Genomic DNA, 26,769 nt, shown 5'->3' with positions numbered 1-26,769 from the left:
GGGAAGGAAAGGAGTGGACGGGCCGGAAGTGGGGGAATGGAAGCGAGGCCGGACCGGAAGCCTTCGCGCGGAATAAAAAGGACGTCGGACCGGATGTCCCGCTGAGCGACCATGGAGGCAGCAGAAGCCAGGTGAGTGGTGGTAGCCGGTGTGCGGGCTCTCCTGAATCTGGGGCGGCCCCTTGCACCTGCCCCTGGGGGAGCTTCTGAAATCTTCCACCGGTTTTTAACCCAGGCTCCCTGCCTCAGATCTTCGGCTGTGGAAGCCCTCACCCCATCACTTTGTTCCCTCCTGATTGGACCGTTCCCACAGTCCCCGGGCCCTCGATGGGGGAAATAGAGAGGGGCCTTTTCCTCTGGTGCTGGGGATTAAGACGAGGTCCTCGTCTTGGGTCCCATCATCTTTAACAATTAGGCCGTCTGAGCAGCGAAATCAGGCTGCACTCACTCCCACAAAGGGAGGTTTAAAATTTCATGATCTCTCTTCCCCTCCCCATCCCACAAAGAAAAACACTGGGGTGGGGGTTTGAGTGGGATGATCTGAGTTTATCAATGGAATAGGAATCGGGTATCAGAACCCTAGATGACTCGAGCTGCTGAGGCCAATTTCGGGTGAACATACGAATTAGGAGGAGGCCATTCGGCCTCTCGAGCCTGCTGCACATTCAATAAGATCTTGGTGCATCTGACTGTGACCTCAACTGCGCTCTCCTGTCTACCCCCAGTAACCTTTGATTTGCTTGTTAGTCAAGAATCTATCTACCTCTGCCTTAAAAATATCCAAATCTTAAAAAACTCTGCCTCCACCGCTCTCCAGGGAAGGGAAATCTACAGACTGCCGGGTGGTCCGCAGGAGTCATTGCTGAGACTTTCCTCTCCTCTTCCCCACCCCCCCCCCCAAAACTTCCTGGCAACCCCTCCAGCCTGATACTTTTATCCACTTACTGGATCTCGCTCAAAGCAAGTTCAGTAACTGAAGTAAAAGCAAAATACCGCAGCTGCTGGAAATACCCAGCAGGTCTGGCAGCTCTTCTGTGGAGAGGAACTGAGTTAACGTTTCAAATTGAATGACTTTTCTTCAGAGCTAAAGGAAGGCAGAATTATGATGGATTTTTATAACTGTCAAGAGGGGGTAGGAAGAACATCATCAAGGCCTGGGATAGGGTAGAGGGTGGGAGAGATTAAATGACAAATATGTCATGGAACAAAAATGATAACGGGTGTACTAAAGAAGCAAAGCATTGGTCCAGAGTGAGTGTGAATGATGGAATAACGAACGGCTCTGACTGAAAGCAAAACAAAAACTTGAAAAACAGATTCAGATTGGCACATGGTTTAAAAAAAAATCAAAATGGTGGACAGAATTCATGGCCTGAAATTAAAACTGGAATTGAAACTCTCTTTCCTGCCCCACCCCCCCAGGACCTGCTGACTATTTCCAGCACTTGCTGTTTTTCATTTCAGTTCAATCAATCCTTGACTTCAGGAGTTTTTAATCCTAATAATCTGACTGCTAAATACAGATTGTTAGTGCAGGATCATTAGCCAGTGACTGGGCACTACCTGCACTTATTCCCTTCCCTCCCATCTCCCTAACGTTGAGATCGTCCAAACCTTTGCCAGCCTGTAATGCAAATTCACCCCAAAGTTTGTGCTCGCTGACATATGCTGGCTCCCAGTCTGGCAACTCCTCCGTCTAAAAAAAACTTTCATCCTTGTTTTCAAATCCCTCCATTGCTTCACCCAATCCCTATTTCTGTAACACCCCCCTCCCCCCACCCAGCCCCGCTGGCTTCACAAATTTCGGAGATCTCGGCATCTGGCCTCTGGGGCATCTCTGATTTTTCTGCCATAGTTAAATGGGGTGGAGGGGGGTCTTACAAGAACATAAGAACTAGGAGCAGGAGTAGGCAATTCAGCCCCTCGAGCCTGCCCCACCATTCATTACGATCATGGCTGACCTCATTTTGGCCTCAACTCCAATTTTCCGCCCTCTCCTCATAACCTTTCAACCCGTTACTAATTAAAAATCTGTCTATCTCCTCCTTAAATTTATTCAGCGTCCCTCTGAGGTAATGAATTCCACAGATTCACGACCCTTTGAGAAAAGTAATTTCTCCTCATCTCTGATTTAAATCTACCACCCCTTAGCCTAAAACTATGGCCTTTCGTTCTAGAATGCCCCACAAGGGGAAACATCCGCTCCACGTCTACTTTGTCTATCCCCTTTAGCATCTTATATACCTCAATTAGATCTCCTCTCATCCTTCTCAACTCTAGTCTGGGGTACTAGGTAAATGCAAGTTGCTGATATTACCCTGGCCCAGAGTCTGGCACTGACCTGTATTCACACCTATGTCTCTTCTTGCAGGTTTTTACTGGATTCCTAGCTGAACGTGTTGTCCAGAGCCCAAGATGTCCCAGGCGACAAAGAGGAAACACGTGGTCAAGGAGGTACTGGGAGATTATGAGCCACCTTCAGAGAAGCAACAAATTGTGCGGGTAAGGAGGTACCCAGGCCCCGGCCCAGCTCATCACCGACTCATTGGTAACGTTAGGCACAGGATGCAGCCTTGGCATCCTCACTGACTCTCACTGGGGTACGGGTCCCACACACGCACTGACTCTCACTGGGGTACGGGTCCCACACACACTGACTCTCACTGGGGTACGGGCCCCACACACACTGACTCTCACTGGGGTATGGGTCCCACACACACTGACTCTCACTGGGGTACAGGTCCCACGCACACTGACTCTCACTGGGGTACGGCTCCCACACACACTGACTCTCACTGGGGTACGGGTCCCACACACACTGACTCTCACTGGGGTACGGGCCCCACACACACTGACTCTCACTGGGGTATGGGTCCCACACACACTGACTCTCACTGGGGTACGGGTCCCACACACACTGACTCTCTCTGGGGTACGGGTCCCACACACACTGACTCTCACTGGGGTACGGGACACACACACACTGACTCTCACTGGGGTACGGGTCCCACACACACACTGACTCTCACTTGAGTACGGATCCCACACACACTGACTCTCACTGGAGTATTGGTCCCAGTCACACTGACTCTCACTGGTGTACGGGTTCCACACACACTGACTCTCACTGGAGTATTGGTCCCACACACACCGACTCTCACTGGGGTACGGGTCCCATACACGCTGACTCTCACTGGGGTACGGGTTCCACACACACCGACTCTCACTGGGGTACGGGTCCCACACACACTGACTCTAACTGGAGTATTGGTCCCAGTCACACTGACTCACTGGGGTACGGGTCCCACACACACTGACTCTCACTGGGGTACGGGTCCCACACACACTGACTCTCACTGGGGTACGGGTCCCACACACACTGACTCTCACTGGGGTACGGGTCCCACACACACTGACTCTAACTGGAGTATTGGTCCCAGTCACACTGACTCTCACTGGGGTACGGGTCCCACACACACTGACTGTCACTGGGGTACGGGTCCCACACACACTGACTCTCACTGGGGTACGGGTCCCACACACACCGACTCTCACTGGGGTACGGGTCCCACACACACTGACTCTAACTGGAGTATTGGTCCCAGTCACACTGACTCTCACTGGGGTACCGGTTCTGTGAGTGTAGCCTGTAAGATTTTGGCTGTTACCTTATTTGTACCGAATAGTACATTGCTCATAGTGAGTAAGCAGCAGAATATGTCTATTAACTTACAGGCAGGCGGTCTGTTCAATGGACCTCACACTCTGAGCTTGACCTTCAGTGACTTTAATCCAAGCTGGCAACAGGTCTCTGGGGTGCCTTGACTTTTATACTCGCTCACAATCAAAGCATGTCACCTGACAGAATTCCCCTCCCCTCGCACCATTTTTATGCGCATATTCAGCATATCCATCAAGTAGTGACTGGGCCCTTCCTCATCTGTGCCTTACAAAGACTCTGTGCCTTGCTGCCTGGTAAAACTTGGCTCCTCCCTCTCAGTATTTCCCCCTCAGTCCCATTGCCAGCTTAGTTTCTGTTAATCATCTTGATTCTTATCGCGTTGACCCGTGTTGTAATCTGATCCATTCTATTGTTCTTGCTTGATTTAATCTGCATTGCGGAGAGAGAAACAGAGTTGATGTTTCGAGTTCGACATGACTCTTGCCCCAGAACTGAAGGAAGGCAGAAATGTGATGGGTTCTGAGAGGGTGGGCATAAGAAAAAGGAGCAGGAGTAGGCCATTCAGCCCTCTGACCCCACGCCACTATTTAAAAATTTTTTTATTCATTCATGGGACTGTGGGCTTCGCTGGCTGGGCCCAGCATTTACTGCCCATCCCTAATTGCCCCTTGAGAAGGTGGTGGTGAGCTGCCTTCTTGAGCCGCTGCAGTCCCTGTGGTGTAGGTACACCCACAGTGTTGTTAGGGAGGGAGTTCCAGGATTTTGACCCAGCGACAGTGAAGGAACGGCCGATATATTTCCAAGTCAGGATGGTGAGTGGCTTATAGGGGAACTTGCAGGTGGTGGTGTTCCCACCTATCTGCTGCCCTTGTCCTTCTAGATGGTAGTGGTTGTGGGATTGGAAGGTGCTGCCTAAGGAGACTTGGTGAGTTCCTGATGTGCACCTTGTAGATGGTAAACACTGCTGCTACTGTGTGTCAGTGGTGGAGGGAGTGAATGTTTGTGGATGTGGTGCCAATCAAGCGGGGCTGCTTTGTCCTGGACGGTGTCGAGCTTCTTGAGTGTTGTTAGAGCTGCACTCATGCAGGCAAATGGAGAATATTCCCGTCACATTCCTGACTTGTGCCTTGTAGATGTTGGAAGGCTTTGGGGAGTCAGGAGGTGAGTTACTAATGCAGGATTCCTAGCCTCTGACCTGCTCTTGTAGCCACAGTATTTGTCTGGCTAGTCCAGTTTAGTTTATGGTCAATGGTAACACCCCCAGGATGTTGCTAGTGGGGGGATTCAGCGATGGTAATGCCATTGAATGTCATGGGGCGATGGTTAGATTCTCTCTTGTTGGAAATGGTCATTGCCACTTGTGTGGTGTGAATGTTATTTGCCACTTGTCAGCCCAAGCCTGGATATTGTCCTGGTCTTACTGCATTTGGACATGGACTGCTTCAGTATCTGAGGAGTTGCGAATGGTGCTGAACATTGTGCAATCATCAGTGAACATCCCCACTTCTGACCTTATGATGGAAGGAAGGTCATTGATGAAGCAGCTGAAGATGGTTGGGCTGAGGACACTACTCTGAGGAACTCCTGCAGTGATGTCCTGGAGCTGAGATGATTGACCATCAACAACCACAGCCATCTTCCTTTGTGCTCAGTAATACTCCAACCAGAAGAGAGTTTTCCCCCTGATTCCCATTGACTCCAGTTTTGCTCGGGCTCCTTGATGCCACACTCGGTCAAATGCTGCCTTGATGTCAAGGGCAGTCACTCTCACCTCACCTTGGGAGGTCAGCTCTATTGCCCATGTTTGAACCAAGGCTGTAGTGAGGTTAGGAGCTGAGTGGCCTGACAGAACCCAAACAGGGTGTCAATGAGCAGGTTTTTGCTAAGCAAATGCCACTTAATAGCACTGTTGATGACCCCCTTAGCTTGGCAAGTTCTGGAGCACAAGCCGTCAGTACTATTGGCGGAATATTGTCAGGGCCCATAGTCTTTGCCGTATCCAGTGCCTTCATCCATTTCTTGATGTCACGTGGAGTGAATTGAATTGGCTGAAGACTGGCATCTGTGATGTTGGGGACCTCTGGAGAAGGCTGAGATGGATCATCCACTCAACACTTCTGGCTGAAGATTGTAGCAAATGCTTCAGCCTTACCTTTTGCACTGATGTGCTGGGCTCCCCCCCATCGTTGAGGATGGGGATATTTGTGGAGCCTCCTCCTCCAGTGAGTTGTTTAATTGTCCACCACCATTCACGGCTGGATGTGGCAGGACTGCAGAGCTTAGATCTGACCCATTGGTTGTGGGATTGCTTAGCTCTGTCTGTCACTTGCTGCTTATGCTGTTTGGCACGCAAGTAGTCCTGTGTTGTAGCTTCATCAGTTTGACAGCTCATTTTTAGGTATGCCTGGTGCTGCTCCTGGCATGCCCTCCTGCACTCTTCATTGAACCAGGGTTGGTCCCCTGGCTTGATGGTAATGGCAGAGTGGGGGCTATGCTGGGCCATGAGGTTACAGATTGTGTTTGAGTACAATTCTGCTGCTGCAGATGGCCCACAGCGCCTCATGGTTGCCCAGTCTTGAGTTGCTAGATCTGTTTGAAATCTATCCCATTTAGAATGGTGGTAGGGCAACGCAATACGATGAAGGGTATCCTCGATGTGAAGCTGGGACATTGTCTCCACAACGACTGTGCGGTGGTCACTCCTACCAATACTGTCATGGACAGATGCAGGCAGGTTGGTGAGGTTCCTCTACCACCTGCCGCAGACCCAATCTAACAGCTATGTCCTTTAGGACTTGGCCAGTAGTGGTGCTACCGAGCCACTCTTGGTGATGGACATTGAAGTCCCCCACCCAGGGGTACATTCTGCACCCTTGCCACCCTCAGTGCTTCCTCCAAGTGGTGTTCAACATGGAGAAGCACTGATTCATCAGCTGAGGGAGGGCGGTACGTGGTAATCAGCTGGAGGTTTCCTTGCCCATGTTTGACCTGATGCCACGAGACTTTCTGGAGGACTCCCGGGGCAACTCCCTTCCGACTGTGCCGCCACCTCTGCTGAGTCTGTCCTGTTGGTGGGACAGGATGTCGTGAGGCAGCTCTCCCACTAGCCCCCAGATGTAAGGAGGACTCTGCAGGGTTGACGAGGGCTGAGTTTGCTGTTATCATTTCCTTGGTCGATGCTGGGTGATCCGTCCGGTTTCATTTCGTTTTTGAGACTTTGTAGCCATTACATTGCTTGGTCTGGAGTCACATGTAGACCAGATTTAGTGAACCCACAATAGATTTTTAATTCCAGATTTCTGTTGAATTCCACCATCTTCCGTGGCGGGATTTGAACCTGGATCCCCAGAGCATTGCCCTGAGTGTCTGGATTACTAGCGACAGTACCACTATGCCATTGCCTCCCCAGTGTGTTGTGACCACAGCCAGTGTTAATTGCTGCACAAACCAAATCCCAGAGGGAAACTTGGCTTACAGGCCAGACCTTGTTTTTTTTGTATTCTGAAAACAAGAAGATGATGTACTGATCTTGGCAGTAAGAGATCCAGTAACACTTCTGGAACTTTAATTTACAAAAATAAAATAAAACTTAAGCACATAAGATTACGGTTACACAATTAAGGTTAGTCGTTCAAAAAAAACCTCTACTTGGTCAAACCCACTAATACACACCGGCCAGGCAGCACTCCCTTATTGATGTTAACTATAAAAGAAATCCAGTAACATTACACAAGGCAAACTGCTGTAGCTTCAATAAAGGCCTACCGCATGACCTCTACCCTCTTCCACTCTGCAGTGGAAACCACTTCAGAATAAAACTGCTTGTTGCAGCCCAAGACTTTTCTGGCTTGACTGGATGGTTGATTCAAACTGCCCTTCCTCCCAGCCCAGAGCTAATAGCTCCCAGCTCAGCTCCAGCTTTCTTTAGCTAAGCCCGCCTCAGTAACTCTAAAATACTGTTTTTTTTCCCCCTTTCATCTCCAGTTCTCACACCTCTTTGAAATTCAAATCCTTCCCAATATTAAAATCTTTTATGTCTATCTTGTCTTTGCTTTCGGGTCAATAAAATATATCCCCACTACTATTTACCTATGGAACCCCTGCAAGATGCAAACATGTTTCTTGTTGCCTCCGACTCCCTTTTGATACTCAAACAAACTCTCAACTTATCTAAAAATGCAAATGTTAGTTCTAACCTATTTACTTGTGCCTCAAACTTAACACCTCTATCCTTTTCATGTTTCAAAACCACCCCCCCCCCGCCCCCGACAATCTGACTCCTATCAATCTCTTGCCCAGCTTATTTAAATCATAGACACGCGCACACACACCCTTCTTTACAAAATGACACAATATTCCCCAAAATATTAAAAAATAACCTCCGTGCTCACAAATGAGATCATGGCAGACCTTGTACTTCAACACCATTTTCCTACGCTTTCCTCATATCCCTCGATGTTTTTATTACGTAGAAATCTATCGATCTCGGTCTTGAACATACTCGATGACTGAGCCTCCACAGCCCTCTGGGGCAGAGAATTCCAAAGATTCACCGCCCTCATAGTGAAGAAATTCCTCCTCCATCTCAGTCCCAAATGGCCTACCCCTCATTCTGAGACTGTATCCCCTGGTTTTAGATCCCCCAGCCAGGAGAAACGTCCCTCCTGACGAGCCCTGTAGGAATTTTGTACGTTTAAATGAGATCATCTCTCATTCTTCGAAACTCCAGAGAATAAAGGTCCAGTCTATTTAATCATTCCTCATAGGACAATCCCTCCGTCCCAAGAATTAATTGGGTGAACCTTTGTTGCACTCCCTCTATGGCAAGTATATCTTTCCTTAGGTAAAGAGAACGGCACACAATACTCCAAGTGTGGTCTCACCAAGGATCTTTATAATTGCACTAAGACATCTTTACTCCTATACTCAAATCCTGTTGTAATGAAGGCCAATGTACCACTTGTATTAATTGCTTGCTGTAACTGCATGTTAGCTTTCAGTGACCCATGAGCAAGGACATCCAGATCCCTTTGAAGTTCAACGCTTGCCAGCCTCTCACCATTTAGGAAATACTCTGTGTTTCCGTTTTTCCTACCAAAGTGGATAAGCTCTCATTTCTCCACATTGTATTCCGTCTGCCAAATTTTTGCCCACCCGCTTAGCCTCTCCAAATCCCCTCGAAGTGTCTCTGCACCCTCCTGACAACTCTCACTCCCACCTAGTTTTTGTGTCATCTGCAAACTTGGAAATACTACGTTTAATCCCCCACATCCAAATCATTGCTATAGATTGTGAATAGCTGGGGCCCAAGCACTGATGGTTGCGGTACCCCACTAGTCACAGCCTGAGAATGACCCATTTATTCCTACTCTCTGTTTTCTGTCCGTTAACCAGTTCTCAGTCTGTGCCAGTGTCTCCAGCCCAGAGCAGATGTGCCGAGCACTGGCACTGGGTGGGCAACATAACCACCTGGACTTGCGCCCTTGACTGCAGAAAATAGTATCTGTCCCCCTGACTATACTGTCTCCCATCACTACCACACTCCTCTTCACGCCCTACACTTGAATGGTACCCTTCACCATGGTGCCATGGTCAGTCCACTCATCCACATAGGTAGCAAGCACCTCATACCTGTTGGACAAAGTCAGGGGCTGAAGCTCCTCCATCACTACATGCTGGTCCCCCTTACCTGCCTGACTCGCAGTCACATCCTCCTGTCCCTGACCATTGACCAACTCTTTAGGTTCTGAAGGTCCCACACACACTGGGGTATAGGTGCCACACACACCGACTTTCACTGGGGTACGGCTACCACACTTGCTGACTCTCACTGGGGTATGGGTCCCACACACCGACTTTCACTGGAGTATGGGTCTCACACACCGACTCTCACTGGGGTACAGCTCCCACACACTGACTCTCGCTGGGGTACGGGTCCCACACACACTGACTCTCACTGGGGTACGGGTCCCACACACACTGACTCTCACTGGGGTACGGGTCCCACACACACTGACTCTCACTGGGGTACGCGTCCCACACACGCTGACTCTCACTGGGGTACGGGTCCCACACACACTGACTCTCACTGGGGTACGCGTCCCACACACACTGACTCTCACTGGGGTATGGGTCGTACACACACTGAACCTCACTGGGGTGTGGGTCCCAAAGATCCTGGACGCTCTCCTGTGACCTTCGACATTGAATTTCAGAAGACTATTTGGCTGCAAAAGTCATCACAGCAAAGCAGAACGCCGTATAAACATATGAATTAGGAGCAGGAGTAGGCCACTCAGCCTCTCAAGCCTGCTCCACTATTCAATAAGATCATGGCTCATCTGACTGTAACCTCAACTCCACATTCTCACCTACTTCTGATAACCTTTCACCCTCTTATTTATCAAGAGCCTATCCAGCTCTGCCTTAAAAATATTCAGAGACCCTACTCCCACTGCCTTTTGAGGAAGAGCTCCAAAGACTCACTACCCTCTGAGTGGAAACATCTCTCCTCATCTCTGCCTTAAATGAGCGACCGCTTATTTTAAGCACCTTTTCAGGTGTCAGTGGGCAGTGCTCAAGAGCTGATTTTATTTTTGCCTGTTTGCTTCAGAGTTGTGCTGGTTCAATCCGGTTTCTGAACTGCTTGCACGTTCACAGAATCTCACAGTGCAGAAGAGGCCCTTCGGCCCATCGAGTCTGCACCGACACGTGAGAAACACCTGACCTACCTACCTAATCCCATTTACCAGCACTTGGCCCATAGCCTTGAAGGTTATGAAGTGCCAAGTGCTCATCCAGGTACTTTTTAAAGGAAGTGAGACAACCCGCCTCCACCACCCTCCCAGGCAGTGCATTCCAGACCGTCACCGCCCTCTGGGTAAAAAGGTTTTTCCTCACACACCCCCCTAAACCTCCTGCCCCTCACCTTGAACTCTGTCCCCTCGTGACTGACTGTTCAACTAAAAGGAACAGCTGCTCCCTATTCACCCTGTCCATGCCCCTCATAATCTTGTACACCTCGATCAGGTCGCCCCCTCAGTCTTCTCTGCTCCAACGAAAACAACCCAAATCTGTCCAGCCTCTCTTCATAACTTAAATGTTTCATCCCAGGCAACATCCTGGTGAATCTCCTCTGCACCCTCTCCAGTGCAATCACATCCTTCCTATAATGTGGCGACTAGAACTGCACACAGTACTCCAGCTGTGGCCTCACCAAGGTTCTATACAACTCCAACATGACGTTCTGGAGGTTAGACAGTGTTGCTTGGACAGGATAGATGATGACAGGTCAGTGCGGACCACACTCTTGTCCCTGGTGGAGCAGGACTGGATGTGTTCCAGGACTGGACTGCCTCTGCCTTAGTAACACTGTCAGCATTAAGCGATGGAGCAGAGATACATTAAGAGTTCTAAATGTTTGTGGTTAAAAACAATCACTTGGTAGTACAAAACTTGAATATTGTTAAAGCCCAAACTTTTTATTTTGCACTCGTCAGGACAAACACAAGAATATCAAATTTCAGACAACAACAATTTATATTATAGGAGAAGTTTGGGGAGACTATAGTTCCCTGTTGCTTTCTCCATGGCAACGCCTCGGCCAATCAGAGATAACTTGCTAGCCAATCAGAGATAACTTGCTAGCCAATCAGAGATAACTTGCTAGCCAATCAGAGATAACTTGCTAGCCAATCAGCAGTACTCCTTTCTCCTGTGTATAAATTATTATGATTGTTTAAAATTTGGCGTTCTTGCATTTGTCCTGATGAGTGCAAGACGAAAAGCTTCGGCAACATGCCCCCCTCTTTACAGCACTGTTCAAGTTATTGTAGCACCCTGGTGCCAAGTACTGTGGGAGTGCTGCGTTGTCGGAGGAGCCATCTGTTTGGTGAGACTCGTGTGCCCTCTCAAGATTTCTGTCGCATCGTTTCCCGCAGGTGGTCGGATCGCCAGGAAACAACCTTCACGAAGTGGAAACTGCACAGGGAGAGCGGTTCCTCGCCAGCATGCCCACCAAATTTCGCAAGAACATCTGGATCAAGCGGGGTACGGGCGTGTCTGAACACGGGGCGTCCATTGTATAGCTGCCGCCTCGCGCCAGTCCGCTAACTCATTGTGTCGCGCAGTGTCCGCAACTTCCGGCAGCACGCAGCTGGCTGGCAGGGTTTGGGGTGGAGTGGGGGAGGGGGGGTCAGGGGTGTCATCGTCGTTGGGGTGAGGCTCCTTTTAAACTGAGACAGCAAGGCGAGAGTGCGCCAGAACAACTGCGCATAATCTGGGCGACTGGCTGATCTCTGGGTGGGACATTAGGGACAGTCGGGCTAATTTCTGTGTTCTTGCTGTCAATATCAGAACCTGGGGGAGGGGAATTTAACTCGGGAGAGGCCGGGGCAATGAAGCCCTAAGCTCTCCTGCTCCCTGCGAACTGAGGGCTAAAGGCTGTGTTTATGCTGCAGCGTTAGGGGGAGCACTTCCTGCACATGTTCAGTGTCAGTTGCTGCATTAAAATGAACAAGTTGGCTTGACACAGACTAACGATAAAGTTCAAATTACCCATTTTTTGACTCTGTGCAGTCCTTGCTCAATTGCAAGTTCTTATATCCACTTTATCAATCACTATTCAACAGTTCCCTCTAAAATATGCCTCCAGTGATTCAATGAATGCTGCAGAAACATAATCGGGAAATTTCAGTAAATGAAATTCCCCACTTCCAATGAGATCCAAGCCTTTGGAGAATTGATCGTAATAATTTTCGGTCAAAGTTAATAAAGTATTTTTGGAATAGAATACTTAAGAAATTTAGTACCTCGGGTAAGATTCACAGCAGTGTCCTTGGGATTAAGTGTTGACTATCATCCGACTGAGCTACCTGGGCTGTGAGGGGGGTTCCCAGTACAAAGCCTTAAAGGTCCGGGGGAAATATAGCATTTAAATAAAGTAGTTTATTTTTTTGGTCGGATTTATAATGGATTGTGGCACATTAATGGGAGTTTTGTGTGGGGCTTTTGGTCCGCTCTGTAGTAATTCTAATATAGAAGGATTCCATCCTGCCAGACTCCCAGTCAGTAGCAGCAGTTAATGCCAACAAAACCGCCGATGTTCTGCGTGTGCTTTTTCCCCCCCATTCAGGTGACTTTCTGATCGTGGACCCCATCAAAGAAGGGGACAAGGTGAAGGCAGAAATTAACTCCATCCTGTACAAGGAGCACATCAAGCAGCTCAGGAAAGAAGGACTGTGGTAAGATACCATTTGAGGATTGAGGAAAGGGTACATTCACATCAGTGTTTTGGCAGCCCTTCACTAAGGTTACCGGATGGTAATAATTGCGGCTTCTCCCAGACAGGTCTCCAGATCCAGACGATAACCCTCCCCCCCCACCCCCCAACCAATTGAAGGGACACTGCGATTCCTGGCTTTCAGAAGTCGGCCGTGGTTCGGTGCATAGTACTCTTGTGCCCCTCCAACAGTGCAGCACTCCCTCAGTACGGCCCCTGCTACAGGGAGTGGCGTGCCGTTGGAGGGTCAGCGCTGAGGGAGCGGCGCGCCGTCGGAGGGTCAGCGCTGAGGGAGCGGCGCGCCGTCGGAGGGTCAGCGCTGAGGGAGCGGCGCGCCGTCGGAGGGTCAGCGCTGAGGGAGCGGCGCGCCGTCGGAGGGTCAGCGCTGAGGGAGCGGCGCGCCGTCGGAGGGTCAGCGCTGAGGGAGCGGCGCGCCGTCGGAGGGTCGGCGCTCCGTCGGAGGGTCGGCGCTGAGGGAGCGGCGCTCCGTCGGAGGGTCGGCGCTCCGTCGGAGGGTCGGCGCTGAGGGAGCGGCGCTCCGTCGGAGGGTCAGCGCTGAGGGAGCGGCGCTCCGTCGGAGGGTCAGCGCTGAGGGAGCGGCGCGCCGTCGGAGGGTCAGCGCTGAGGGAGCGGCGCGCCGTCGGAGGGTCAGCGCTGTAGGAGGGTTGGCGCTGTCTTTCAGATGAGACGTTAAATCAAGGCCCCATCTAGCGTCTCAAGTGAAAGATCCCACAGCCACTATTGGAAGGAGCGGGGTTGCGGGGGAAGGAGACGTGTTCTCCCCGGTGTCTTGGGGCCAATGTTTATCCCTCAGCCAAGGTGATTAAAAATGATCTGGTTGTTTTCATATTGTTGTTTGTGGGAGCTTGCTGTGCATGAATTGGCTGCTGCATTTTCTACATCACAACAGTGACCACACTTAAACAAACTCCATTGGCTTTGAAACACTCTGTGACATCCTGAGGATGTAGAAGGTGCTATAGAAATGCAAGCTTTCCTTTTTAGCTTTTTGGGGGCTGGGGGGGGGTGGCGGGCGGTAGCTGTGGCGGGGGTTACAAGAGGATGGATCATACCGGCTTAAAGTCATGGCTGCGCGTGAGGCAGTGGGAGGGCAAATGAAAGGGGGATGCTGGGCAATGAGGGAAAGGAAATGGGCGGCAGTGAGGATAATTGTTAGTCTGTGCAGACCCTGCCTCTGACGCATATTCCTTCCTGTCCCCCCCCCCTCCCCTCAAGGCCTGCCAGCTTCTCAGACCCAGTGACGGAGAGCACTGTGAGGTGAGTGTCATCGTCTCAAACTGTGCCAACATGGCCCATCTTCAGGGTGAGGCACTCAATGCCCACTGTCTATCTCTCTCTCTCTCTCTCTGCCTAGAACAGGCACCGTCTGTAAAAAGCCTATGTTCCTTCACGCAGGTGCGTGTCTGTCTGTGTATCCAGCTCCCTGGGAGAGGTCACATTGTGAAACATGACTCCGGCCCCCTCACTCGGCTCAGCTCTTTCCCGATCTTTGTGTATTGGGCAGGGACTCCGTACTCAGTCGGCAGTGACTTAGTACTCAGTGGACAGAAAGCACTCGTTTCCAGTGGTCCTCAGCCCTGTCTCAGCTCATCTGCTGCTGAAGCCCTCGTATGCGTTTGTTACCTCTAGACTCGACTACTCCGATGCACTCCCAGCTGGTCTGCCACACTCCACCCTCCATAAACCTCAGTTTATCCAAAACTCTGCTGCCTGTGTCTTAACCCTCACCGAGTCCCATTCCCACATCACCCCCTGTTCTCGCTGACCTACATTGGCTCTCAGTTGAGTGTGACGTGTTGATTTTAAAATTCTCATTCTTGTAAGAGCCTCGCTTTTATTTCAGTATCCTCCTCCAGCCTCTCTTTTATCTGACACCTCCTCCCACCTTACAACCCTCCCTATCTCTATATCCTCCTTGTTGTGGCAGGCGGATGGTAAATGCCAAGCTGCCCAAATCCCAGAGGCAAACTTGAAGCAGCTGCCACAACTATTGTACTTATTTTGAGATGCAGTCTTTGAATTCGGTATAAGGCAGCCACCGAGTCTTATAGGTTTCTTACCAAACTAAATTAAACCTTTATTAATAGAAGAAATGATTTTGAGCACATACATAGATCTACAAATTACTACTATGATAACTTCTAAATCCCCTAATTAACCTAAACCCCAGTTACACCTTCGTTAAGGCAATAGCTTTTAAATAGCTTTTAAAGACACATAGCTTTTAAATGACCCAGTCAAAGTAACACACAATACCCTGAGCAGTCGAATTCAAAGTGAGTTTTTCTCAGCTTCAGTTCCTTGTAGACAGCAGCTTGAGGCTTAGATGCTGGACGCTTTTCACGTTTGTGTTAGATCTTAGAATGCCTGCCCTTACACACAGCCTTCACTCCTTTATACATATTTTCCCATTTAAATGCAAATTCCCATTGTTTCACTATGCCTTTGGACTTTACCTCTCTAATAATAAAATTATAACATAATAATAGTACCAATTTTACCAGTAATCTTTGGGAAAAATAAACACTGTTTAACTTCTCCTGGCTAGGTGTAACATATAACCCGCTCTTTTTGAATTCAAGCTAATCTGTTTCACTTAAAAATGCAAACGTTCCCTTTAGACCTTACATTCTAAAACTTCCTCCATGTTTACCTACTTCACATTTCAAACCTAGCTTATCTTATACATCAAAGCCTTCAGACCAGCTGCTTTTAATTCAATTAAGTCCCACACACGCACTCACACAGGCCCCACTTTAATATACTTTACAATAAATGTCAATAACATGAAAATTATGTCCTCCTGACATCCCCCTCCTCCTTTAAAAAAAAAATGAACTGTCATAATTTAAAAAGACTGCTTCATTTTTCTGAACCCATCTTTTACTACTGCCTATACTTATTACACTATTACATTACCAGATGCATGCATTATCATAATATATATACAAATCCTTGGTATCATTCCAGTCCAGTGTCCAGGTTTTAAGTGTCCAATTTTCCCTTTAAGCTTCAAACCCTTGACAATGCATCTGTGATCAGATTTTCACAGCCCACCATGTGTGTCATTTAAAGATGAAATGGTTGCAGTAATAAACTCCATCTGAATAGCCTTGCACTTCTGTCTTGAAACTTGTCCAGAAACTTTAAAAGGACTGTGGTCTGTATAAACATTGTTCCTGACGAATTGTTTGCAATGTAAATTTCAAAATGCTGCAGCGCTAACACCAACCCCAAAGCCTCCTTTATGATCGTTGAACTCTTCTCTGTTGTACATTCAACTTCTGTGAAAAATACCCTATCGGTTTTTCAATTTCAGTGCCGTCATCTTGTAACAGTACGGCCCCAATGCCTAAATCGCTTGGGTCAACGGCCAACTAAAATTGCTTAGCATAATTGGGTACTGCCAAAACCGGTTTGGTGGTCAATACAGTTTTCAAATGCTGGAACGGGGAATTAAAGCTGCTGGCTTAATCACTGTTTGTGGTTTCCCTAACACCTGACATGTTTGTTATGGCACAGCCGAAGGTAAACGGTGAGTTGTTCAAATCCCAAAGAGAAACTTGAAACAATTGCCACAACTTGTTTTGCAGTTTATATAAAAATCGAGATGTGTGCCTTGAATTCAGTAATAAGACCACCAAGTCTTATAGGTTTTTACAAAACTAGATTAAACATTTATTAATAGAAGAAATGACTTTAAGTACATACATTGATCTACAAATTACTACTATGATAACTTCTAGACCTCCTGCTTAATCTGACTCCCAGTTACACTTTCGTTAAGGCAACAGTAAGACGCATTGATTTTAAAGGACCCAGGCAAAGTAAACGATACCCTGAACAGTCGAATTCAAAGTGAGTTCTCTTAACTTCAGCCCCTGAAGGCAGCAGTTTGGTACACACAGGCAGAAGGCGTTTCACACTTGTTGAATCTTAGACTGCCTTCCCTCACACACAGCCTTCGTTCCTTTATACATATTTTCCCCTTTGAATGCAAATACCCATTGTTTCACTGTCTTTGGACTTTACCTTCCTGATAATAAAAATCTCTCATAGCACTAACACAAAAACAGAAATACCTGGAAAAACTCAGCAGGTCTGGCAGCATCGGCAGAGAAGAGCAAAGTTGACGTTTCGAGTCCTCATGACCCTTCAACAGAACTGAGTAGAAATAGGAAAGGGGTGAAATATAAGCTGGTTTAAGGGGGGGGGTGGGGGGAGAAGTGGGGGTGGTTGTTGGGACAAGCAAGCAGTGATAGGAGGAGATAACCAATAATTTCCATTTTTTCCAATAATTTATATAGATTTTTCTTTTCCCACCTATTTCCATTATTTTTAAATATATTCCACCCATGGTTTATTTCACCCCACCCCCACGAGAGCTATCTGTACCTTGCTTGTCCTGCTCTCCACTCTTAATTAGCACATTCTTTTAGATAATATCACCACCTTCAACACCTCTTTGTTTTTTTGTCTGTGACATCTTTTGGTTATCTCCTCCTATCACTGCTTGCTTGTCCCAACAACCCCCTTCTCACCCTTCCACCCCCCCCTTAAACCAGCTTATATTTCACCCCTTTCCTATTTCTACTTAGTTCTGTTGAAGGGTCATGAGGACTCGAAACGTCAACTGTGCTCCTCTCCGCCGATGCTGCCAGACCTGCTGAGTTTTTCCAGGTATTTCTGTTTTTGTTTTGGATTTCCAGCATCCGCAGTTTTTTGTTTTTAATCTCATAGCACTAAGTTTTACCAGTAATCCTTGGGAAAAATAAATAAACACACTATTTCAAACTACTTCTGCTGGCTTGATATACATTACACCCCTTCCTTTGAATTCAAGCCATTATAGTTTGTTTAAAAATGCAAATGTTCCTTTGACAGTTCACATTCTAAAACTTCCCCAAGTTTACCTAATTAACATTTCAAACCTAACTTCTCCTCTTACATCAAAGCACCAGACTCGCTGCCTCTTAATTCAATTAAGTCTCACAGACACGGACTCTATTTTACAATAAATTCCAATAACGTTATGGACATTATTATATCTCCCTAACATGCTCTACAGAATTTGACTACATCCCTATGCAATCCAGCCCAATAAAAATGTTTTTGTATTTTTGTCTGTCTTTCTAATTCCTAAATGTCCCTCCATTGGAATCTCAAGAGCTGTCCTCAGAATCTCATCTCTATATCCAAATGGTATTACAATCTGATGCACCTCCCTCCGGCTTTCATTTGCTGAAGCATGATAAGTCCTCCATTTTCTCATTAAAATATTACCCTTAAGGTAATAACATTCTGGAATATATTTTGCCTCTGTTTCTGAATAAGCTGTCTGATATAACTGTCTTATTTGCAAATCCTTTTTCTGTAGCTCCGCTAACTGCCTTGAGTTAAACACTTCAGCTGCATTCAACCTTATTCAAACACACTGTCAGCTAATTGGATTTTCACACCTCTCTGCCTTTGAACTTCCTGTTCTTGTTTCAACCTATGAGCCTGTGAGCTTGTTATCCCACAATCTGGAAACAATCCAGGATGCTCTTTCTGTAACACTTCTATTGAAAACACTTCTACAGGCTGCTCAACTACCACAGACATCACCCACATTGTGATCTAGTTATATCATTACCCAAAATAAATTGAACCTCTGCAATGGGCAATTTTCCCATTACTCCAACAATCACCTCACCTGTTTTCCCACTTACTCTTTAATTTTACCTTCCACAGTGGAATAGGTTTAGCATCTCCATGAACCCCACTTACTATAACCTGTTCCTGCAACACTCCCTCTGAACAACAAATGTCACTATCCCACAATATTAAGGATTGACTAGCCCCTGTGTCTCTTAAAATTTTAACATCTTTACCTACTCCACCTTGTACATGTGGAAAGACTTCCCCTTCACACACAAAATCTTTAAACGTTTCTGCAACCTACTCCACAGAATTTTCTTGGGTAAACTGTGAAACGCATTCCCACTTCTTTACCGATCACTGATCCTTCCTGTTTTACCTGTACACAAACCGCTAGTTTTTCCTGTGCCTGAACCTCAGAACCCACAGTACTTATACTTCCAGAACTTTTCTGCACCCCAATAATTCCAACTGATTTTCCCTGCAATTTCTAACACACTTTGTGTGTCTTAACTTTATTACAATGAAAACACTTCAATTTTCGAATGTCACTTCTACCCTCAGCACCTTCCTTCCTTATTCTGAAAAAAAAACTTGCTGGGAATTTCCACCTACTCCTCTTCCCTGACTACCCACCTTCCTACTTTCTATCCTTCTCTGATTTAAAAGGGTGGCAAGAATAAGGTTTAGCTCTATAAACTAACTCATTTACCTCTGCTGCTCGTCTTACCGTTTGAACCCTCTGTTCCTCCACGAGTTCTCACTACTGAAGGAATCGAATCTTTAAATTCTTCCAGAAGAATGACCTCTCTAAGAGCTACGTATGTCACCTCTACCTTTAATGCCCGTATCCACCGGTCAAAATTACTTTGTTTTATTCTTCCAAACTTGATACAAGTTTGCCCAGGCTGTTTTCTCTCATTCCTAAACTTCTGCTAGTACGTCTCAGGAACCAACTCGTATGCACTCAAAATAGCCTTTTTTTACCACATCATTCACCGATATTTCTTCTGACAGTGAAGCGTAAACCTCATGCGCTCTACCCACCAACCTGGGATCGTAACAACAATGCCCAGTTTTCTTTCCTGTGGCCATTTCATCTGTTTAACTATCTTCTCAAATGAAATAAAGAATGCTTCAACATCTCCCTTTCCTTAAACTTTGGAAGAGCTTGTACAAATTTTAGCATCTCCCCACTAGGTTTCAGGTTAAAGGTTTTTTTCATCATCAGAACTTTCCTCAGAATCTGAGATCTCTTTTTTTTAGCTTCCAGCCTTTTAAGTTAGTATTCCCTTTCTCGTTCCTTCTCTTTTTCCCTCGCCTCTTTCTTTATCCTTCTCCCGTGCCCGGAATTCCAGCTCCAGCTTCTTTCTTTCTCCTGCCTTTCTACTTGCTCCCTTTGAAATGTCCTTTCTTTTTCTGCTGCCTCTAGTTCCATTTTTTTTTTCATTTCCTTTGCTTGTTCTCCGTTTCTAACTGAAGTCTCATTACCTCCAGCTGCGGCTCACTCATGTCAGGTAGCACTTCCACCTTTACAACAAAGAGAACAAAGAACAAAGAAAAGTACAGCACAGGAACAGGCCCTTCGGCCCTCCAAGCCTGCGCCGATCATATTGCCCATCAACTAAAACATTTTGCACTTCCGGGGTCCGTATCCCTCTATTCCCATCCTATTCATTGTATTTGTCAAGCCGCCTCTTAAACACCACTATTGTACCTGCTTCCACCACCTCCTCTGGCAGCGAATTCCAGACACTCACTACCCTCTGTGTAAAAAAACTTGCCCCGCACATCTCCTCTATAGTTTTCTCCTCTCACCTTAAATCTATGTCCCCTAGTAATTGACTCTTCCACCCTGGGAAAAAGCTTCTGACTATCTACCCTGTCCATGCCACTCATAATTTTGTAAACTTCTATCAAGTCGTCCCTCAATCTCCGTCGCTCTAGTGAGAACAATCCGAGTTTCTCCAACCTCTCCTCATAGCTAATAACCTCCAGACCAGGCAGCATCCTGGTAAACCTCCTCTGCACCCTCTCCAACGCCTCCATATCCTTCTGGTAATTTGGCGACCAGAATTGCATGCAGTATTCCAAGTGTGGCCTAACCAAGGTTCTATACAGCTGCAGCATGTCTTCCCAGCTTTTATACTCAATACCCCTGCCAATGAGGGCAAGCATGCCATATGCCTTCCTGACTACCTTATCCACCTGCATTGCCACTTTCAGTGACCTGTGGACCTGTACACCCAGATCCCTCTGCCTGTCGATGCACTTAAGGGTTCTGCCATTTACTGTATAATTCCTGCCTGTATTAGACCTTCCAAAATGCATTGCCTCGCATTTGTCCAGATTAAACTCCATCTGCCATTTCTCCGCCCAAGTCTCCAACCGATCTAAATCCCGTTATATCCTTTGACAATCCTCTTCACTATCTGCAACTCCTCCAACCTTAGTGTCGTCTGCAAACTTACTAATTAGCCCAGTTACATTTTCCTCCAAATCATTTATGTATACTACAAACAGCAAAGGTCCCAGCACTGATCCCTGCGGAACTCCACTAGTCACAGCCCTCCATTCAGAAAAGCACCCTTCCACTGCTACCCTCTGTCTTCTATGATCAAGCAAATTCTGTTTCCATCTTGCCAGCTCACCTCTGATCCCGTGCGACTTTACCTTCTGTACCAGTCTGCCATGAGGGACCTTGTCAAAGGCCTTACTGAAATCCATGTATATAACATCCACTGCCCTTCCATTGTCGATCATCTTTGTCACTTCCTCGAAAAACTCGATCAAGTTAGTGAGACACGACCTCCCCTTCACAAAACATGCTGCCTCTTACTAATACACCCATTTGCTTCCAAATGGTAGTAAATCCTGTCACAGAATCTTCTCCAATAATTTCCCTACCACTGACATAAGGCTCACCGGCCTGTAATTTCCTGGATTATCCCTGCTACCCTTCTTAAACAATGGAACAACATTGGCCATTCTCCAGTCCTCTGGGACCTCACCCGTAGCCAGTGAGGGTACAAAGATTTCTATCAAGGCCCCAGCAATCTCCTCTCTTGCCTCCTTCAGTACTCTGGGGTAGATCCCATCTGGCCCTGGGGACTTATCCATCTTAATATTCTTCAAGACGCCTAACACCTCTTTTTTGATCTCAACATGATCCAGGCTATCTACACACTCTTCCCTAGACAAATCGACCGCTAAGTCCTTCTCTTTGGTGAATACTGATGAGAAGTATTCATTCAGTATCTCTCCCATTTCTTCTGGCTCCCCACACATTCCCACCTCTGTCCCTGAGTGGGCCTACCCTTTCCCTGGCTACCCTCTTGCTTTTTACATATGTATAAAAGGCCTTGGGATTTTCCTTAATCCTGGTTGCCAGTGACTTTTCATGACCTCTTTTAGCCCTCCTGACTCCTTGCTTAAGTTTCTTCCTACTTTCTTTATATTCTCCACGGGCTTCATCTGTTCCCAGCCTTCTAGCCTTTACAAATGCTTCCCTTTTCTTTTTGACTAATCTCACAATATCCTTCGTTATCCAAGGTTCCTGAAACTTGCCATGCTTATCCTTCATCCTAGCAGGAACATGCCGGTCCTGAATTCTTATCAACTGACGTTTGAAAGCCCCCCACATGTCAGTTGTTGATTTGCTCTCAAACATCCGCCTCCAGTCTAGATTCCTCAGTTCCTGCCTAATATTGTTATAATTAGCCTTCCCCCAATTAAGCACCTTAACCCGAGGACTCCTGTTATCCTTATCCGCCAGTACTTTGAAACTTATTGAATTATGGTCACTTTTCCCGAAATGCTCCCCTACTGAAACTTCGACCACCTGGCCGGGTTCATTCCCTAATACCAGGTCCAGTATTGCCCCTTCCCTAGTTGGACTATCTACATATTGTCTCAGGAAGCCCTCCTGGATGCACCTTACAAATTCTGCACTATCCAAACCCGTAGCACTAAGTGATTCCCAGTCAATATAGGGAAAGTTAAAATCACCCACCACAACAACCCTATTGCTTTTACATCTTTCCAAAATCTGCCTGCATAACTGTTCCTCAATCACCCGCCGGCAATTGGGAGGCCTATAGTAAACCCCCAACATTGTGACTGCACCCTTCCTATTCCGGAGCTCTACCCATATTGCCTCGCTGCATGAGCCCACCGAGGTGTCCTCCTGTCGTGCAGCTGTGATATTCCCCTTAACCAGCAGTGCAACTTCCCCACCTCTTCTACATCCCTCTCTATCCTGCCTGAAACATCTAAATCCTGGAACGTTTATCTGCCAATCCTGTCCATCCTTCAACCAAGTCTCTGTAATAGCAATAACATCATAGTCCCAAGTACTAATCCAAGCTCTAAGCTCATCTGCCTTGCCTGTTATAGTTCTCGCATTGAAACAAATGCATTTCAGACCCCCAGTCCCACTGTGTTCAGTAATTTCTCACTGCCTGCCTTTCCTCTTAGTCCTACTGGCCATATTCACTGGTTCCCAGTCATTTATTTCACCTTCTGACCTATTGCTCTGGTTCCCACCCCCCTGCCATACTAGTTTAAACCTTCCTGAGTGACACTAGCAAACCTCATAGCCAGGATATTGGTGCCCCTCCAGTTTAGATGCAACCCGTCCTTCTTGTACAGGCCCCACCTACCCCGGAAGAGGTCCCACTGATCCAGATATCGGAAACCCTCCCTCCTACACCATCTGTTCAGCCACGTGTTCAGCTGCACTATCTTCCTATTTCTAGCCTCACTGGCATGTGGCACAGGGAGTAATCCTGAGATTACAACCCTAGAGGTCCTGTTTTTTAACTTTCTGCCTAACTCCCTGAACACCCGCTGCAGGACCTCGTCATTCTTCCTGCCTGTGTCGTTAGTACCAATGTGTACCACGACCTCTGGCTGTTCTCCCTCCCCCTTCAGAATGTCCCGTACCCGATCAGAGACATCCTGGACCCTGGCACCAGGGAGGCAACATACCATCTTGGTGTCCCTTTCACGACCACAGAAGCGCCTATCTGAGCCCCTGACCATAGAGTCCCCTATGACAATTGCTCTTCTGTGCTTTGACCTCCTCTGCTGAACAACAGAGACAGCCGTGGTGCCACTGCTCTGGCTACTGCTGTTGTTTTCCCCTGATAGGCCATCCCCCCCCCAACAGTATCCAAAATGGTATACCTGTTAGAGAGGGGGTCAGCCACAGGGGATTTCTGCACTGACTGCCTGCCCCTTCTAGCGGTCACCCATCTATCTGTCTGTACCTTGGGTGTGACCACGTCTCCAAAACTCCTGTCAATGACGCTTTCCACCACCTGAATGCTCCTAAGTGCATCCAACTGCTGCTCCAACCGATCCATGCGGGTCTGTGAGGAGCTGCAATTGGGTGCACTTCCTGCAGATGTAGTTGTCCGGGACACTTGAAGTGTCACAGATTTCCCACATCCCACAGGTGAAACACTTCACCCCAGCAACTGCCATTTCTAGAACTATTTAATAAATTAATTTAAATCTAATAACTGCTTATTGACTCCTTATTAACTATACATTCCCTAGGGCTAGATTTCTACTAGAAATGCTAAATTCTAAGAACAGTAATCCCCTGATTCTGGTGTAGATACCCTTTACTTATTAATTAAGTGATTAATTTATTTGGTTTAATTAGTTTAACAATGTTTTTGTTTCAAATTCAGTGTAGATTCTCTACCAGCCAATCAGATCACAGATTTACCCTGACGCCACTTTTAGTTTTTTTTTAAGACGCGAGGTCCGTGAATCCCCGAGGTCAGGTTTTTATACTCACCTCCCTGGAACTCGGCCCTCCGACTCTGCTCCCTGGAACTCTCCTCGTGCTCTTTTATCCCGCGTCTCCGCCGCTCTCCTCGTGCTTTTATCCTGTGTCTCCGCTCTCGCGCGTTTATCCTGTGTCTCCGCTCTCCTCGCGCTTTTATCCCGTGTCTCCGCCGCTCTCCTCGCGCTTTTATCCTGTGTCTCCGCCGCTCTCCTCGCGCTTTTATCCTGTGTCTCCGCCACTCGCCTCGCGCTTTTATCCCGCGTCTCTGCCGCTCGCCTCGCGCTTTTATCTCGCGTCTCCGCCGCTCGCCTCGCGCTTTTATCCCGCGTCTCCCCCGCTCGCCTCGCGCTTTTATCCCGCGTCTCCGCCTCTCTCCTCGCACTTTTATCCCGCGTCTCTGTCGCTTGCCTCGCGCTTTTATCCTGTGTCTCCGCCGCTTGCCTCGCGCTTTTATCCAGTGTCTCCGCCGCTTGCCTCGCGCTTTTATCCAGTGTCTCCCCCGCTCGCCTCGCGCTTTTATCCAGTGTCTCCCCCGCTCGCCTCGCGCTTTTATCCCGCGTCTCCGCTCTCCTCGCGCTTTTATCCCGCATCTACGCCGCTCTCCTCGCGATTTTATCCGTTAAATGCTACACGTTCCATTATATTTGATTTCCGTATACCCTGCAGGTAATCCCAGTTGTAACTTAAACTTTATTTACCTTTAGTAAACCAGCCAGATTTGTCACAGTAACTGCCGAAGCCGTCTTGCAGTCTTGCCACTTAAAATCCCTCACACCATCTCTTGAATTCAGAGTGCTTCTCGCACTCCTAACCTTAAGATTCACCAACTCCAAACCAATCAAGGAATTTCAAATATATCCCGCAAAGAGCCCCCAATTTGTTATGGCACGGCAGATGGTGAACGCCAAGCTGTCCAAATGCCAGGGGGAAACTTGAAGCAGCTGCCACAACTATTTGTAATTTGTACTTATTTCGAGATGCGGGCTTTGAATTCAGTAAAAGGCGGCCACCGAATCTTATAGGTTACTTACAAAACTAAATTAAACCTTTATTAATAGAAGAAATGATTTTGAGCACATACATAGATCTACAAATTATCATTACCCAGAGGGAGTGGTAGAGGAAGGAACTCTCACAACACTTAAGAAGTATTTAGATGAGCACTTGAAACGCCATTGCATACAGGGCTATGGGCTGGAAAATGGGATTAGGATAGGTGCTTGGCGGCCAGAATGGACATGATGGGCCTGTTTCTGTGCTGTATAACTTGGACATACACCCCTCTATTACTGTACTTTACAATAAGTGCCAATAATAACATGAAAATTATCTTCCTAACATGCTCCTGCTCTTACAAACCTCCCTAACTCTAACCTCTTACAGCCCCTACAACCCTCCCTATCTCTTTTCCTCTAGCCCCTATAACCCACGGAGATCTCTCTGCTCCTCTATTTCTGGCCTCTTATCTACCTCCAATTTTAATTGTTCATCTGCTGATGGGCCCTAAGCTCTGGAAGTCCCTCCCTAAACCCCTGTGTCGTCTCCTTTGAGATGCTTATAAAACTGTACTTCTTTGACCAAGCTTTTGGTTGCCTGTTTCTAATATCTCCTTATGTGGCTAAAAGTCACACGGTATTTTATAACACTCCTGTGAAGCCCCTTGGTGACTTCATTAGATTAGTGTAATTAAATAATAATGCAAGTTATTCTCTCCTTCCAGTAACCCAAAAACAGACAGCAGCAATCGGGGATCAGAGGAGGAGTCTGAGGAGGATTCTGCAGATGACAGTGACCTGTTTGTCAATACAAACCGAAGGAATTATGAGTATTCAGAAAGTGAGGATGATGAAGAGGAGGAGGAGGAGGAGGAGGGGGGAGTTTAGAGGTTGGACTTCCTCATCCAGGACAGCAGCAAGTGTTTGCCTGACATTTGTTGGTGAAACGTTGATTATTTCTGTTTGAAGGCTGTGAGCAGGGTCACTGCCCAGTCACAGGGAGGACATCTTTTCTGCACCTTTCTTCACCTTGCAGCAGGTTCATGTGTGTGCGCTCATCTACATCCATTTTAAAACGTTCTGCGACACTGTGCCTGAGAAGGCGGTGGCTATTGAGGCTGAGCTACGAGCACCGCACTGAGTCCCCAGAGACTGTCTGCATCGTTTGTCATATTTTCGGCTTTGCTTTTGTGGGGGGTGGGGGGAAGAGGAGAAGAGGGGGCTAGGCTTGGGTGGGAGGGGAGTTTGGAATACTGTTCCTATGTAAATAAAAATTGGACAGATGTGGAATAGTTTGTGTCTTATTTCAAGAGGAGGGAACAGAAGTTTGTGTGAGAGGGGAAGGGAGTATC

The 26,769-nt window shown here is 47.4% G+C and overlaps 1 protein-coding gene across 1 annotated transcript; it reads left to right on the top strand.

Annotated features, from left to right (window-relative positions):
• LOC144676333 (putative RNA-binding protein EIF1AD) lies at positions 1-26,614 on the top strand. Its single transcript, XM_078536776.1, has 6 exons — positions 1-131; positions 2,371-2,501; positions 11,622-11,730; positions 12,815-12,923; positions 14,198-14,239; positions 26,143-26,614. The coding sequence occupies exons 2-6, from the start codon at positions 2,415-2,417 to the stop codon at positions 26,303-26,305; spliced, it is 510 nt and encodes a 169-aa protein (XP_078392902.1). The 5' UTR covers positions 1-131; positions 2,371-2,414; the 3' UTR covers positions 26,306-26,614.
• Positions 26,615-26,769: the final 155 nt, after the last annotated feature.

The sequence above is a fragment of the Cetorhinus maximus genome, unplaced genomic scaffold (assembly GCF_964194155.1).
Source record: "Cetorhinus maximus unplaced genomic scaffold, sCetMax3.hap1.1 HAP1_SCAFFOLD_1518, whole genome shotgun sequence".
NCBI classification, from domain to species: domain Eukaryota; kingdom Metazoa; phylum Chordata; class Chondrichthyes; order Lamniformes; family Cetorhinidae; genus Cetorhinus; species Cetorhinus maximus.
Note: the sequence above shows the minus strand (reverse complement) of the source record. Positions and strands in the feature narration are given on the sequence as shown.

Bases quoted from the DNA above. Each gene is read 5' to 3' on its own strand.
- LOC144676333 (XM_078536776.1), top strand. From the start codon at position 2,415: ATGTCCCAGGCGACAAAGAGGAAACACGTGGTCAAGGAGGTACTGGGA. The intron at 2,502-11,621 runs GTAAGGAGGTAC...CGTTTCCCGCAG, and splicing joins AGAAGCAACAAATTGTGCGG to GTGGTCGGATCGCCAGGAAA. The intron at 12,924-14,197 runs GTAAGATACCAT...CCTCCCCTCAAG, and splicing joins CTCAGGAAAGAAGGACTGTG to GCCTGCCAGCTTCTCAGACC.